The 16,285-nt window shown below is 36.4% G+C and overlaps 2 protein-coding genes across 2 annotated transcripts in view; one reads left to right on the forward strand and one right to left on the reverse strand.

Moving 5' to 3' along the window:
- The window catches only part of LOC141402520 (uncharacterized), a 72,781-nt gene extending 66,676 nt beyond the window's left edge, over positions 1-6,105 (reverse strand). The window contains exon 1 of the mRNA XM_073984000.1: positions 5,972-6,105. Coding sequence (XP_073840101.1) covers positions 5,972-6,022 — 51 coding nt within the window. The 5' untranslated portion in view covers positions 6,023-6,105. The remainder of the gene's footprint in view (positions 1-5,971) is intronic.
- The window catches only part of LOC141402516 (capon-like protein), a 562,845-nt gene that overhangs the window by 30,875 nt on the left and 515,685 nt on the right, over positions 1-16,285 (forward strand).

Raw genomic sequence — 16,285 nt, forward strand, 5'->3', positions numbered from 1 at the left:
TACTAATTGCAAAATTTCAGCCACTTCGGTAAGATAATAAGACTAAAACCTTCAGATACCGAAAATTGGGAGATACTGTTCTATGGGGGATATATCAAAACATGGACCTATACAGATAATGTCTTGGGGAATGTTTTGTAGCCCCAAGGAGGAAAGCTTCACAATACCGAAAATCGGGAGGGGGCTATATGAACACTAACAAATTTCGTGGATATAGTTTTGTAGCATCAAAGAGGACTAAGTAAAAAATTTTAGCCATTTTGGTAAGAAAATATGGCGAAAACCTTCAAAATACCTAAAATAAGAGGTACCGTTTTATGGGGACTGTATGAAAACGTGGAAATTTTCCACCTTTCTGGAGAAAGTTTGTAAGCCTCATATAAAACTAAATAAAAAATTGCAGTAAAATCCTTCCTATACTGATAATTCTCTTCTGGCGAATATTTCATTGTGTTACAAACGGAATATAATGAAGCGTATTAAAAACAAAGAGAACACCCTTTCGCCGAAAAAAGGCCCTCGCTTTAATTTTATCACAGCCTTAGACTCTTTTAATGTCTTCTCTGTACTCAAGTCCATCAAGCAAAGTCCAGCAAGAAAAAATCGATCCCATCGATTTCGATCTTCTCGTTTAGGAATTTCCATTCAATTAATTAATTATTAGCTATAACAATTTAATTAAATTTCAATTTCGATTTCAAAATATTTCTCCTCGAAAAATATGCTGCTTACCATGCGCCCGCCCTAATGGATACATTAAACAAGAGTTCTTATTGCCATATGGTAATGTTTAGTATTGGATGTTTTTTATGGAATTGTTTTTGTTAAGAGCTCACTTAAGACCACATATATTTATACAAAATATTCAATGCTATGTATAATATGAGTGTATTTACCGTACATACATACATATGTGTATGCAGAGTTATACTATGTGAAGAAATTTGTAGCGTAAATTGAAATATTTTATGGCTATATTATGGTATGGTCATAAAGCAGACGCTAGAGAGGTATGCCAGGAGAATCAAAAAGAACACAAAACAAAAACACGTAAAAAAGTACAATGTCTAGAAATACATATATTCTTAGAACAAGAAGAAGAACACAAAATTAATAAACAGTCTTTTTTTTGTAAACAAAAAGGAAAACAAATCATGAAGCTAGTAAACCATGCGGTAAAACAAAGGCGGGTGGCATAAAGAATTTATTACGCCTAAACAAAATATAAAAACTAAATAGTTTTGCTACAATGCCACTAACCGTGGAACAAACTAAAGCATTCTGAAAGGGATTAAGAAAGAAGTCTTAAACAATCGAACTCCAATAAATAATGCATAAATTTAGTGGAATTGGGGATTCCATTTTTTGCTTTTTTTAAGGAATTCCAAGAAGGCTTTTTGCTTGTTTTTAGGAAGAAATGGCAATACGTACGTATTACCTTCTGTTTGCAGTTTTTGTGGTTATTTTTCTCCGTTTAACATTGTTGGCATTTATCTTCGCGTAATGCTTACCACAGACATTGAAAGTCCAGCGAGAACTATCATCGTCATTGATTTGTGGTTATGTCATGCTTTGCTTAGCAAACAGTATTGCATCCATTTATCCAAGCCAACACAAGAAGGCGAAAAAGAAACAAAAAGTAGGCAGAAGCCAAGCCAAGCGGTAGACGCGGTTAACATAACATTGTGATGCAAAGAGTATAGCCGCCAAAAGTTTCGATTTCATTTGTAACCAGATTTTTGTTGTTTTGGCAGTTTGTTGTTCTTTCTTTACGATTTGAAATGTATTTAAGAAGATGAAAAAAATTGTTAAAATTTTGCAGAGGTGTATTAAACAAAAATTAAAAAAAAATCTTTATACTTACTGCAAATATTTGAAATATTTTGTAATTACCAAAACATGATTGTGGAAACAATAATATATTTCTGGTAAAAATCATTATACAAATTTCTTCAGAATTTTCTGGTTTAGGGATTCGCAAGTCAACTTCCGAATAATCGACTTTTTGGTTTGAAAAGTCTAAAAATCGAAGTCCACTTTTGGTTATAGAGATTTATCCACGATTTTTTATATTACAAGTTTTGATGTGAAACCCTCTGTTGACAACAATTGCTTTGTTCCAGAATTTGCAATAATCTATTATTTTTTACTACGATAACAATTTTTTTCTTTATGATATCAAAAACAAACAAAAAAATAATAAAAATTAGTAGATTCTTGCATTTCTGGAGCAGACAATATAATATAATTGTATATATAATAATAATTGCTCCACAAACATCCCAGAAGGGACAAGGGAGACTTCTCTCATACCAATGAGTACACCCCGATTCATATTAGCTCAATGATATGGGACCTATAGCTTATCGCCGAATCCGAACGGCGTGTCCTAAAACACTTCTTGTAGTGAAGTTTTACATGGCTGAACTACTCGGAAAGTGTCGCCAACATTACTGAGGGGTATTTTGCCACGGTTGTGCATACCATTGCACCACGGTGGGACCCCTGTCAGGTTTGTTGACAACAGGAAGTATTAACAAGTACGAACGGCGTTATGTTCGGTCGGGCCGAACTTTTTATACCCTCCGCCATAAAATAGTCTTAATTAAAATGGAATAATTTGTTTCCTTTCACAATTTTAGGTCGAAACATTTTTCGACCATAGATACCCTCATAGCCTAAATTATCTAATCTAATCTAAAAAAAATTGTTCAGCCAGGTGAAAGGTACCACCTACGGGGCTATATCAAAGTGTCTACCTATCTTTAAAATTTTTGGTGGAAAAATTTTATAACTGCAGAGTTCCTCAAAAGTCAAATTACGGGTAGTTTCGTCAAACAATGTAGATAAGATCCTCAAAATATCGAAAATCGGGAGGTACCGTTATATGGGAGCTATACCAAACCATGGACCTATGTTGACGATTTTTAGTGAAGAAGTCTTGTGACCACTAAGAACCTCAAATGTCAGATTACAGCTAGTTCGTTTAACAATTATAGCTAAAATTCCCAAAATACCGAAAATCGGGAGGTACCGTTATATGAGGCCTATACCAAACCATGGACCAATGTTGACGATTTTAGTGAAGAAGTCTTGTGACCACTAAGAACCTCAAATGTCAGATTACAGCTAGTTCGTTTAACAATTATAGCTAAAATTCCCAAAATACCGAAACTCGGGAGGTACCGTTATATGGGGGCTATACCAAAACGTGAACCTATGTTGACAATTTTTAGAGGATATGTTTTGTTACCACTGGGAAACTCAACTGTCAAATTACAGGTAGTTTGGTCAAAAAATGTAGCTAAAATCCTTAAAATACCGAAAATCGGGAGGTACCGTTATATGGGGGCTATACCAAACCATGTACCTATTTTGACGATGGTTGGTGGAGAAGTTTCGTGGCCACCGAGAATCTTAAATTTCAGTTTGCAGATAGTTGGTTAAAAATTGTAGCTAAAGTCCTCAAAATACCGACAATCGGGAGGTACCGTTATATGAGGGATATAATAAAACATGGACCTATGTTGATAATTCTTGGAAGAGATGTTTTGTGACCACTGGGGACCTCAACTGTCAAATTTCAGGTAGTTCGGTTAAAAATTGTAGCTAAAATCCTCAAAATACCGAAAATCCGGCGGTACCGTTGTATGGGGGCTATATCAACACCTGAGCCTTTACTGACAAATTTCTGGGAGATATTTTTGTACCCCCAAAGAAGACTAAATACCAAATTTCAGCCATTTCGTTAAGATATTGAGGCCACAACCTCAAAATACCCAAAAAGAAAGTACCGTTCTATGGGGTCTATATCTACGCGTGGACCTATGCTGACAAATTTCTGGGTGAAAATTTTGTAGCCCCAAAGAAGAATAAATATTAAATTTCAGACATTTTGGTAAGATAATGTGGCTAAGACTTTCAAAATACGGAAAATCGGGCGGTACCGTTCTATGGGGGCTATATGAAAACGAGGCCCTTATACCGATAAATTTCGGGAAAAAAAGTTTTGTAGGCTCAAAGAAGACCAAATACCCAATTTCGACCAAATACCCAAGAAGACCAAATACCCAAACCTTCAAACTACCGAAAATCGAAAGGTACCGATCTATGGTGGCTATATCACACGTGGACCTAAACAGACAAATTTAAAATGTGTGGGCTACACAGAAGACTAAATACCAAAATTTCAGCCATTTTGGTAAAATAATGTGGCTAAAACCTCCAAAATATCGAAACTCGGAAGGTACCGTTGTATGGGGGGACTATATAAAAACGTAGACCTATACTGCCGAATTTCGGGGGGAAAGTTTTAAAGCCCCAAAAGAGACTAAATACTATATTTCAGCCATTTGGGTAAGATAAGGTGGCAAAAAACTTTACAATATCGAAAATCGGTAGTTACTGTTCTATGGAAGCTATATCAACCCGTGGACCTGGCCTGACAAATTTTCGGGAAGAAAGTTTTGTAGGCCCACTGAAGATTAAAACGAAATTTCGGTAAAATAATGTGTCTAAAAACTAAAAAATACCGAAAATCTATGTGGACCTTATACCGTCGAATTTCCGGGAGAAAATTTTGTGGCCAAAAAATAGAAAAAAACAACAGATACCAATTTTCAGACATTTCGGTAAAATAATACCGAAAATCGGGAGTTAATATTCTATGAGGGATATATCAAAACATAAACCTTTTTCAATACCAAACATACCAGGAACCCGAAAAACCAGAATACAGCTTATTTGGTTGAAAAATGTGGAGAATACCTTCAAAATACCTTAAATCTTGGGGCTAGGCCGCATGTTTAGAAAGGACCCTAAATACCAAATTACAGCAAAATTTACAGCGAAATGTGTTACTCGGTCAGTATAATAATATGTACAATAGAGTGGTTTTAAAAAATCGATGTCGGATTTTTTTATGCGGCACCCTCCTAAAATGTTTAGTTTTGTTAAAAATTAAGATTGCCAAAGTTTGAGCACAATCGGAATATGTTAACACGTGCCACTGGGCCTCGAAGTTTCCAATAGTAATTTGTATGGGGCCAAAGGCGAATTTTCAAGAAATGGCTCTACAGACCAGATTTATTGTTCAATCGATGAAAACAGTTTACCAGTTCTTTGTAGTGGCTAAAAAACGTGAAAATCGGCTCGGATTTTAATGTTAGCTATATATAGGGCCAATGGAAACTTTGAGGCCCCCGTAGCACGTGTTAAAATATTCCGATTGTGCTCAAACTTTGGCTATATTAATTTTTAACAAAACTAAACATTTTACGAGGTTGCCGCATAAAAAATAGACATAGATTTTTTCCTTTGATTTAAAACCAGTCCAATGCACCTATACATAGAAGTAACATCGGTACAAATTTATAGTCACTTGCCTTAATTAGTTTGGGAGTTTTTAATTTTTCACTGCTAGATTGGGATTTCGCCTACAGTGCAACTTTTAAAAAGTAAAATTTTCCATTTCCACTATCCCTATATTTACAGCTAGTATATATGTATGTATTTGCATTTTTCTTACTAAGTTGTTATAACAATCTCAAAATTCTTTCCCTAACCAAATTTCCTGTACACATTTTCAACTAATTTCTGGCATGTTTGGCTTATAAAAAAGTCTTTTTCAAATCTCCCTCAGTTTTTGGTTATACTTTTCCCTTCATTTTGATGGACAACAGTAAACCAGTTTCTTTCCAGCTGGTCATTGTCCCTTCTGCCATCACCTGCTTTTCCTTTCATATCATTCTTTAGGTTTCTTTTATTGCCTACGTTCGTTCTTCTACCATTTTATCAGACATGTTTAACCTTAAGTTTTTTTTGAATATATATTTCTTTTAAGCTGTAGTTCTTGAAATTAAATCCCTCTTCCCTGCCACGGAGAGCCGCGTGGTTTGGTTGTGTATAGACCAAAACTAAACTAAAATGTTTGGTTTTTTTGTTCATGCTTGATAATATTATGCAGTCTTACCAGTTTTTTTGTGCTGCCTTTTGCTTTGTTATGCGACGATCTACAAGCCATGCAACTGGCGGCGTTGTAGCCTGTAAAATACCCAAGAAGACCAAGAAAACACAAAATAAGCGAATGCAGAAAAAAATTATAAAAATCACTTGCGGCTTCAATAATGTTGAAACTGAAATTACTCTCATTGGCCACGATCGGCAGATTGTCAGACAACAAGTTAAGTGTTGCTGTTGTTTGGTTTCGCTTAAAATCTTGTTGGCTGGTGGTGGTGGCATGGCGGCGGGTAAATTTAAGTAACAATTCCTTTAGAGCCAACATGTTGTGAACCTCTTCAGACTTTGTTTCAGACATGAATAACCAACCGAATGATAAAACATTTTGGGAAATGTTTGATGCCGAGAATTTGTCCTAAGGTTTGAAAATAATAGCTGTGTTTTTCAACAATGTGATAACGTGCCAGCTAGGGAATGAATTATAATTCTATTCGATTGTAGCGACAACTAGGGTACAAAATTGCTCATAATTAATAAATATTTGATTAAAAAGTGCGGAAAGGGGTAAATTAAGTATAACGACTTCGTTAGTATATCGCTTATTTACTCAAAGAGTGGCATAGCTAAAAAAGGAGTTTTTGAGTTAGCAATTTCTATTTTTTCTACGACTTCCACTTTATTTTGTGTCAAATTTTCAAGTTGATATCTCTAAAACTCAACGAGTTACAGATTATTTTCTAGGAGTTCGGCATAAATCATCGAAAAGTTGTTTTGAGTTTATAAAGCATTAAAACACTTAAAATCATGCTTGATCTTGCACAGAAATTTAGCACTGATATCTGTCTAGCTCTTTACAAAAGATGGTCCGAGTAATTTTTTTATATTTTGTGTAAAAAACTTTTTAAGTTGGGAAGTCAAATTTCAATCGCCAACTAAAAACGCGTTTTTTCTCGAAACTTGAAACTTCACTCTCTGAGTAAATGAGTTGGGCAATCTCGTTCAATTGAATGATCGGGATCACTATCTCGTTCGGCAACTTCTTTGACAAAACTGCGTATACTTAATTTCACACGTTGATTTTTATGATGTTACTCATTCGTCTTTGAACGAGGAGAGTTATCCGGATCGTTCAATTGAACGAGATGGCCCAACTCTAAATTATACATTTTACACAAAATATTTTTCAAATTTAAAGGTATCTGACATTTACAACTTGGTCCGTACCTTGTGTTAGTTAAATGTAGTTTACTTTCAAGAATACAATTTTAATTTAATATTAACAAGTAAAAAAGCGTTAAGTTCGGCCGGGCCGAACTTTTCATACCCTCCACCATAAAATATTCTGAACTAAAATGGAATAATTAGTTTTCATTCCTGTCCCCAACTTTAAGTGGGTACGTTAAAATGTCAGATAATGTACATAAAATGCTTCATTCGGGAGGCCCCGAATCTAACTATGTATATATCTAACTATGTATGTTGAGAATTTTTGGTGGGCGAGAAATTGGGAGGTACCGTTATATAGGGGTTATAATAAAACATGGACCTATGTTGACAGTTTTTGATGGGAGCCTTTAATGTCAAATAACTCCTAATTCGGTTAAAAATTGTAGCTAGAATCCTCAAAATACCGAAATTCGGTACATAACGTGGGAACTTCAAATGTCATTAACAGCTAGTTCGGAGGTATGTGTGCTATACGAAAATATGAACTTAAATGAAAAATTTTCGTTGGCTTTTAAATTTCAAATTACAGAAAGTTCGTCCAAAAAATAAAGCTACGTTCGGTTAAACATTTTAAGTAAAATCCTCAAAGTACCGAAAATCGGGAAGTATCGTTATATTGGGGCTATGTTGAAAATTGTTGATGTGTGGTGACCACTACAACCTTCAAATGTCAAATTACAGTTAGTTCGGTTAACAATTTTAGCTAAAATTGCCAATTACTGAAAATTGGGAGGTACCGTTATATGGGAGCTATATCCGAACATGGACCTATGTTGACAACTTTTTATGGAGAGGTGTTGTGACCACTAAGAACTTCAAATGTCAAATTACTGCTAGTTCGGTTTCATATTGTAGTTAAAATCATCAAATTACTGAAAATCGGGAAGTACTTTTATATGGGAGCTTTATCAATACATCGACCTTTCTTGACAATTTTTGGTGGAGAGGTGTGGCGACCACTAAGAATTTCAAATGCCAAATGTTCAAATTACAGATAATTCGGTTAAAACTTGTAGGTAAAATTCTCAAAATACCGAAAATCCGTTATATGGGGATACCGAAATCCGTTATACCGAGGTACCGTTATATGGGGCTATACCAAAAGATGGACCTACGTTCATAATTATTTCGAATATAAGTTTTTTGGTCACTAAGAACCCTAAATATCAAATTATAGCTAATTCGGTCTAGAAATGTGAATTTAAACGTCAAAATACCTGAAATCGGGCGGTAACGTTATATGGGGGCTATTCCAAAACATGGACCTATCTCCACTAGTTATATAAGTTTATTGACATTTAAGAACCCTAAATGTCAATTTATAGCTAAATCGGTCTGTAAATGTAACTAAAAACGTCAAAATGCCATAAATCGGGGGTACCGTTATATGGGGCTATCCCAAAACGTGGACCTATGTCCACAACTTTTGTTATATAAGTTTAGTGACGCTTAAGAGTCCTAAATGTCAAATTAGAGCTAAATGTCAAATGTAGCTAAAAACGTCAAAATACCGTAAATCGGGGGGTACCGTTATATGGGGGCTATACCAAAACGTGGACATATGTCCACAACTTTTGTTATATAAGTTTATTGACACTTAAGAACCCTAAATGTCAAATTATAGCTACATCGGTCTGAAAATGTAGCTAAAAGCGTCAAAATAGCTATACCAAAACGTGGACCTATGTCCACAAGTTTTCTTATATAAGATTATTGGCACTTAAGAACCCTAAATGTCAAATTATAGCTAAATCGGCCTGAAAATGTAGCTAAAAACGTCAAAATACCGTAAATCGGGGGTACCGTTATATGGGGGCTATACAAAAACGTAGACCTATGTCCACAAGTTTTGTTATATAAGTTTATTGACACTTAAGAACCCTAAATGTCAAATTATAGCTAAATCGGTCTGAAAATGTAGCTAAAAACGGCAAAATACCGAAAATCGGGGGGTACCGTTATATGGGGGCTATACCAAAACGTGGACCGATATAGCCCATCATCGAACTTGACCTGCCTGCAAACAAAAGACGCATTTTCCCAAAATTTCAGCGTCCTATCTCCATTTTTGTGGATGCTAGAGTGATTACCACAGACGGACGGACGGACGGACGGATGTGCACAGATCGACTCAGAATTTTACCCTGATCAAGAATATATATACTTTATAGGGTCGCAAATGAGTATTTCAATGCGTTACAAACAGAAAAACAAACATAATATACCCTCCATACTATGGTGGAGGGTATAAAAATATAACTATTTTTTAAACCGGTTAATCGCCACAAATAACCGGTTTTTTCGGTTAACCGAATATGACGGTTTTGGCGAAACTCGATTTCGGTTTTGTAACACAAAACCGGTTCACCGGTTTCGGTTTTGGACACCCTAGCGACGATTTTTGAAAGTTTTTTTTCGAAGTTTTATCCATTTTTGCGCGAACTTACTTACATAGCTGGTCAATTACAGAACATTTGTTCCATAAGGCGAACTAAGAGAAGATCTCTAGTTCCCTCTGTTTGTTGCTTTATTTTCCCAATCTGGGATATGGAGGTTTGTGATGTCGTGTTTCACTTGTTCGCTCCATTGAAGCCTTGGCCTTCCAGTTCTGCGTGTGCCAGCAAGTGGCCCGAATTTATACGCCTTTTTAGCGGGTCGCTAATTCTTATTGCCAATGTAATCGTTGTATCTCGATACGTTTAAGCAGACACAGCACGTTATTCACACGACGTCGGTATCTTTCGAAGAATATTTCTCTCAAGCACACCTTATCTGCTTGTGCAAGTATCTACGCTTCCACGGGTAGTGTCAGTGATTTGTAATGCGTTAGTTTTGTTTGACGAGATGTGGCTTAGTTCTTAAACTGCTTACTTACTTAATACAATTGTTCTTCTTATCACAAGTGATGTAGTTTGTTGTCTTTATGGCGGCGCCGATATAGACGAAGACTTCAACTACCTCAAAATTATAGGAGCCAACTTCCACAGACCGAGTCCGAGTTCTATGGACGCATTGCGATACCATCAACTATGTCTTTTCACCGTTTACTGCCAGACCCATTTTAACAGATTATCCTTCAACCTTCTTAAATATCGTCAGCGTAAGCAACGGTTGGTGTAAATTGTCCCATTTCTTTTAACATCTGCATATCGTATACCATTTCCAGCAGAATGTTGAATAGGTCGCACGAAAGGCTGCCTCCTTGTCTAAAATCTCTTTTGGTATTAAACTCTTCGGAGAGGTACTTTCCTATTTGAACTGAGGATCACTTAATGACATCTTACAAAGCCGAGTGAGCCGAATGGATGCGGGGATACCAAAATTCAGACATGGCTTGGACTGCTTTATAATTGACAAAAAGATTATAGGTGTCGATCTGTATCTCTTGGGTATTCTCCAGGATTTGTCGCAAGCTAAATATCTGGTCAATGCTGGATTTGCCAGGACTATATCCACATTGGTATGACCCAATTATTTCGTTGACCATAGGCTTTAATCGTTCGCATAATATCGTTGACGCTATCTTGTAGGCAAAAGGGAGAAGACCTGTGCTCCTATAGCCCTGATGGCCAAGACACTGTTGAGTACGCAATTAGCAGCAGCACACACAACCCCCACCATTAGTTTTACAAACAAAATATATCCACACAAGTTGCGTAAGCGCAAGTAACACAAATACCTATCCACTCATGCATAGGATTTAATATCGCTTTTTCTCTGTTAGCCATTAATGCCCTGTTTGTACATACACCTTATCAGCGTGTCGCCTCCGGTTTTGAACAGCTCGGCGGGTAAGCCATCGGTTCCTACTACCTTATTATTCTTCAGCCGGTTTATTGCTGTCTTTATCTCATCCTGGCTGGGCGGTATACATTTAATACCATCTTCGGGGATTTGATCTGTGGTATCGTGGTCGTCTTCACTAGTATTTGTTATTAAATTACCAAATTACCTTACTCGTCTCTACAGGAGGATGTGCCTGTTCCAAAGCCACCAGTTTCATGTTTCACTTTTTGGTAGAATTTTTGGACTTCATTCTGGCTCCGGTACTTCTCGATTTTTTCACAATCCCGCTTTACCATTTCTCTATTTTTCCTGCGGAAATATATCATACGCGCTCGTTAAATGTCTTTCATATATCACAACGTGATCAATTTGATTTCTTGTTTTATGGTCTGGATACATGAATATCGAGGTGCTTAAATCTGGTACTGCTAACTACCATGTTTTTGTTTGTCGCTACGAAGTCTAGCAGCCTCGTTGTCAGCTGTTTCACTCCTCCCCAAGTTTGACATTAAAATCGCCAAGAACAGTTTTATTGTCATGGGCAAGACAACGGTCATATGTTTCTTCTAAGCGCTCGTAAAATTTATCTTCGGTCTGATGTTGATGTTTTAACCTCCGACCAACTATAAATCCGCACCAAACTCATGCTTTATGTCATGACAGCTATAATACAGTTCGTCGCTTTTAGGTGCTGTTGTGACGCCTTTCCCAATCCATCGTATTTCCTGTATGGCAGTAATATTGGCCTTATATTTTCCAAATACATCTGCCAGTGTGTAAACTGCACCTTCCCTATAAAGAATGCGAACATTCCAGGTTTAGATTCGCAGATCATGGTCCTTAATACATTTGTGGGGGTCGTCAACTTTAAAGAGTTTAATACTTTCATAAAGGAAAGGAAACTAATTATTCGACTTGGCTAAACTTAATACCTTTCTTATTGTTTACATTTAGAAACTATTAGTAATCCAAATTTGCGGAAAAAGCAATGGTGTACGAAATCTCTACCACATTGTTTTGGATGACTACAACAATGATCTACATAGGTCATTCTAATTAAGTGAAAAAGTTCACGCGCTCTAAACTTACGAAGTTAATGGTTAATATTTGTCATCACGAGCTTACAAAGTAGGCCGGGTGAGGTGGTAGTAAATAATTTAAGTTTCGCCTAAATCATTTTAAAGCTTTATAAAAATTTTTCTTCTTTTACTTTTCTTTGCAGGTAAGAACGCTACTGAATATAACGTGATATATTTTTCCGTATTGGAGTGCTCTTAGCATGAGTCTAAGGTAGGAATAAAGCAATTATTAAACTAACTAAAACTAGTAAGGAAAGGATCAAAGCCGGCAGGGCCGAGACTGTATGATACTTTCCACCACCACGATTTCAATATAATTTGGCGACTTTTTTTCTAGACCAAATTGCGCCGCATTTTCCAAATTTTTACCAAAATGTCTTTCCAATATATATGTGGCTCCCACATAAGTCATATGTCCACGTTTTGTTCTAGAAACGTTAAAACACCTGAAATGATTGCTATAACAAAACGTGGACCCATGTCGATAATTTTTGGTGGAGATGTTTCTTGATCACTGGGAACTCTAAATGTCAAATTATAGCTCATTTATCAGAAAAAAATGTAGCAAAAAAGTCAAAATATCTCAAATTGGGCGGTACCGTTATATGGAGGCTATGCGAAAACATGGACCTATGTCCACAATTTTTGGTGGAGAAGTTTATTGGCCTCTAGGAACCCTAAATGTCAAATTATACCTCATTCCCCCAAAAATTGTAGCTAAAAACGTCAAAAAAATCTCAAATCGGGCGGTACCGTTATATGGGGCTATACCAAAACGTGGACTGATATAGTCCATTTTCGAACTTGACATTCCCCCACGCAACAAAAAACTATATTTCTAAAGTTTCAGCGTCCTATCTCAATTTTTTTTATGCTATAGTGATTACCGAAGACGGACGGTGAGGCGGACTTGCATAAAAAACCAAAAAGTTAAAACACAAAAAATTCCATAGCTCCTCTTTTTTTCAGCCGATTTCATTAGTTTTTTCCCGTTTTCGGAAGCTACTTTAATTTCCTTTTTTGTGAAAATAAATAATTATACTGTGTGGTATCTTCTAAGTAGCCTAGCGCACGAGGAAAATTATTTTCCCGTATTTTTCGTCCGGTTTTTATACCCTCAGCATTTATGCTAACGAGGGTATATACACTTTCATACGGGCAAAATGTGCCTCATCGAAATAATTGTTTTAGACCCCAAGTATGTTTGGACGAAATGTGTTTCAGACAATTTAAAGTCGAGTGAGCAATGTCCGTCCGTCTGTCTGTCTGCCTGGCTGGAGCGCACGATAACTCTCGAACGGATGAACCGATTCGGTTCAAATTTTGGCCTTCGTAATATTTTGTCCAAACTTAGTTTAAGTTCGAAGATGGGTTATGTCGATCCACTCCTTCCAGTACCTCCCCCACAAAAGTTCGAAAATAACTCTTGAAGGGAGTAACCGATTTGGTCCATACTTTGGTTCCAATATGGACTCAATCGGTCGACTACTTCGGGTACATCCCACACAAAATTTCGGATAAGTTCAGTTTAGGTCCTGCTCTCGAATCACTTTGATTTTTGTTGTAACAACTTGTATTCACTGCCCCCCATACTACGGTACAAATTTCATCAGGGGCAAGTCCATACTTCCTGAAAAAATAACCTGAAAGTTGCAAAAATCCCTTTGACACCGTGTGTCGCGGGTGGAGCGCAAGATAACTCTCGAACGGATCTGTCGATTCGGTCTAAAATTTGGCCTTCGTAATACTTTGTTCAGACTTAGTTCAGGTTCGAAAATAAGCCATATTGGTCCACTCCTTCAGGTACCTTCCCCACAAAAGTTCAAAAATGTTGGGGAAAATGGTGCGCACGATAACTCTGGAGGAGAGTATCCGGTTTGGTCCGTACTTTGAACATCGTAATATTTATACAAGACATAGATCAGGTTCGAATATGGACTACTTATGTCAACTCCTTCGGGTACCTCCCACACAAAATTTCGAAAAAATGCAGTTTACGGCCTTCTCTCGAATCACTTTGATCTTTGTTGTAATAACATGCATTCGCCGCCGCCATTGCGACGGTACAAGTTTTTTAGGGCGCAAATCCATTCTTCCTGAGAAAATGGCCCCAAAGCTATAAAAAACCCCAAAAATGGCTGAATGAAGCGCACGATAACTCTTGATCGGATCAGCCGATTCGGTCCAAAATTTGGCTTCCGTAATATTTTTCCAAACTTTGTTTAATTTCGAAGATGAGCACTATCGGTGCGCAACTTCCGGTACCTAAAAATGACACTGAAAAGCTACGCGCTAGTTCTGTTAAACGGAGCAACCGTCCAAACTTTGGATCTCCTAACATTTTGTCCAAAGGTAATTTTACTTCAGAAATGGTCCATATCGGTCTTAATCCTTAGAAATTCGACATTTTTGTTTAAGGACAGTTTAGGATCTATTCGAAGATCCTTTGGAAATGTACATCCGGTATAACATTTGATATTGTCAATAGATGAAAGTTTTAATTCACACAGCCTGTGGGTATAACTCTGTCGGCAAAGCCGACTGATACTTTTTTACTTGTTTACACTTCAACCACTATAACATAGTCATTTAACCAATTTAAATATATTATAGCTTATTCGAAAGATATTATTTACCCCTTTAAAAGGAACAAAAGAAGATATGCCCGTTTAAATTCGAGAATGTAAGAAATCCAGATTTTCACTACATTTACCGTTATAAAACAATAAAACGAAGTGGCACAAACGAACCAAAGCTACTTTCGTTATCCATGGACCCAAACACGATAGAATTTTGTAACAGATGGCTTGAATATTTTTCTGTTTAACTTTTGTTGCACAGTGCCATTTATCAATATTTGCCTAAAAACTTGCGCAGTCTCAAGGCCAAAACTGGCTGAAGGAATATTCCAATACTTTTGCTATGTACTAGAGAGTTCTTAATTATTGTGTTGGCTACATTTTTGGTATTTGCATTGGATCGCAAATCTTAATGGTTTGGCTGTTATATGCCAAAATATCCAAAAAACGTCAATTAAAAAAACTTCAAGTCAAAATCGGGAGGCTCGATTTTCACCATAGACATATGGTCCTAGTGGACTTTTTTGCTCAGTTCAATCCCAGGAATCAGAAAAGCGAAGGGCCCATTAAGGTATTTTTCCTTTCACACAAATCGCCCGCCTAATGTGGGAGCTATATTCAAATCTGAACGGATTTCAATATAATTCGATAAATTTATTTCTAATCCAAATTTGGTGACGTTTTGTTTATATGTCAAATAAACCCTCATAAAGAGGGTTAACCCGACCAAAAGCTCTAATGTAAAAATGGCGTAATAAGCTAAACAAAAAAAAAACATAAAAGAAATAACCTATTATTTTTCAGCCCACTGGTAAAGCAGAAGATAACTTGCTTACATTACTATGTAATAGGTTATTTGGCTTACATGGTCCCTATTTTAATTTATTTATCAAACCCTAATCCCATTGAATACAGCCGAATTTTGTTCGATTGAGGAGAAAATTGTCTATGCCACAAGTTGGAATCATTTGTACATTCTTCCACAACTGTTTGCTAAGCAACCAGCCAACCAACCAAGCAACGATCTAACATGTAGCAAGCCAACCAACCTTCTCTTTGATATGATCATTCATTTATTATGCAAGATTTATTCCACTCCCTTCCGGTAAACTTCCCTCTTCATGACTAACTCGACGTAATTACAAGAAAAAAAGATACGATTTGTATCTCTTTGAAGTGCATATGCAATGCATTTATATGTTTTATACACACATACATACATATATACAAATGTATTAAAAAATTTAAAAATGCATTGCTTACGTTTTGTTTGCTGAATTGCAGTATGACGTTGTTGCCGCCGTCACTTGTGTTGGTATTCAAGCAACAATAACAGCATTTGCAGCGAGAATTGTTTATCGAATTGCAGCTGCAAATAGATTTTTTGTTTTATTTCTTTTTTCATTTTCTGTTTGCAATGCATATTTATTGTTGTCATCTATTTTTATATAATCATTAATTAGCTGTGATGTTTGATTTTACGAAGATGTTAGATAAGGCGGGGGTCGGGGATTATATGTAGTTTACATTAAGCGTTGAGTTGTTATGAATCTACTATCATCGTGAAGAGGTCAACCCTTTTTAGTGAGGAATGTTTATAATTCTTTTGGGTGCTTCTTTAGTCCCGTTCTGAATGAAAGGGTGCTTCTGTAGTTC

This window comes from Musca autumnalis, unplaced genomic scaffold (genome assembly GCF_047663935.1).
Source record: "Musca autumnalis isolate F117 unplaced genomic scaffold, ASM4766393v1 scaffold_4, whole genome shotgun sequence".
NCBI classification, from domain to species: Eukaryota; Metazoa; Arthropoda; class Insecta; order Diptera; family Muscidae; genus Musca; species Musca autumnalis.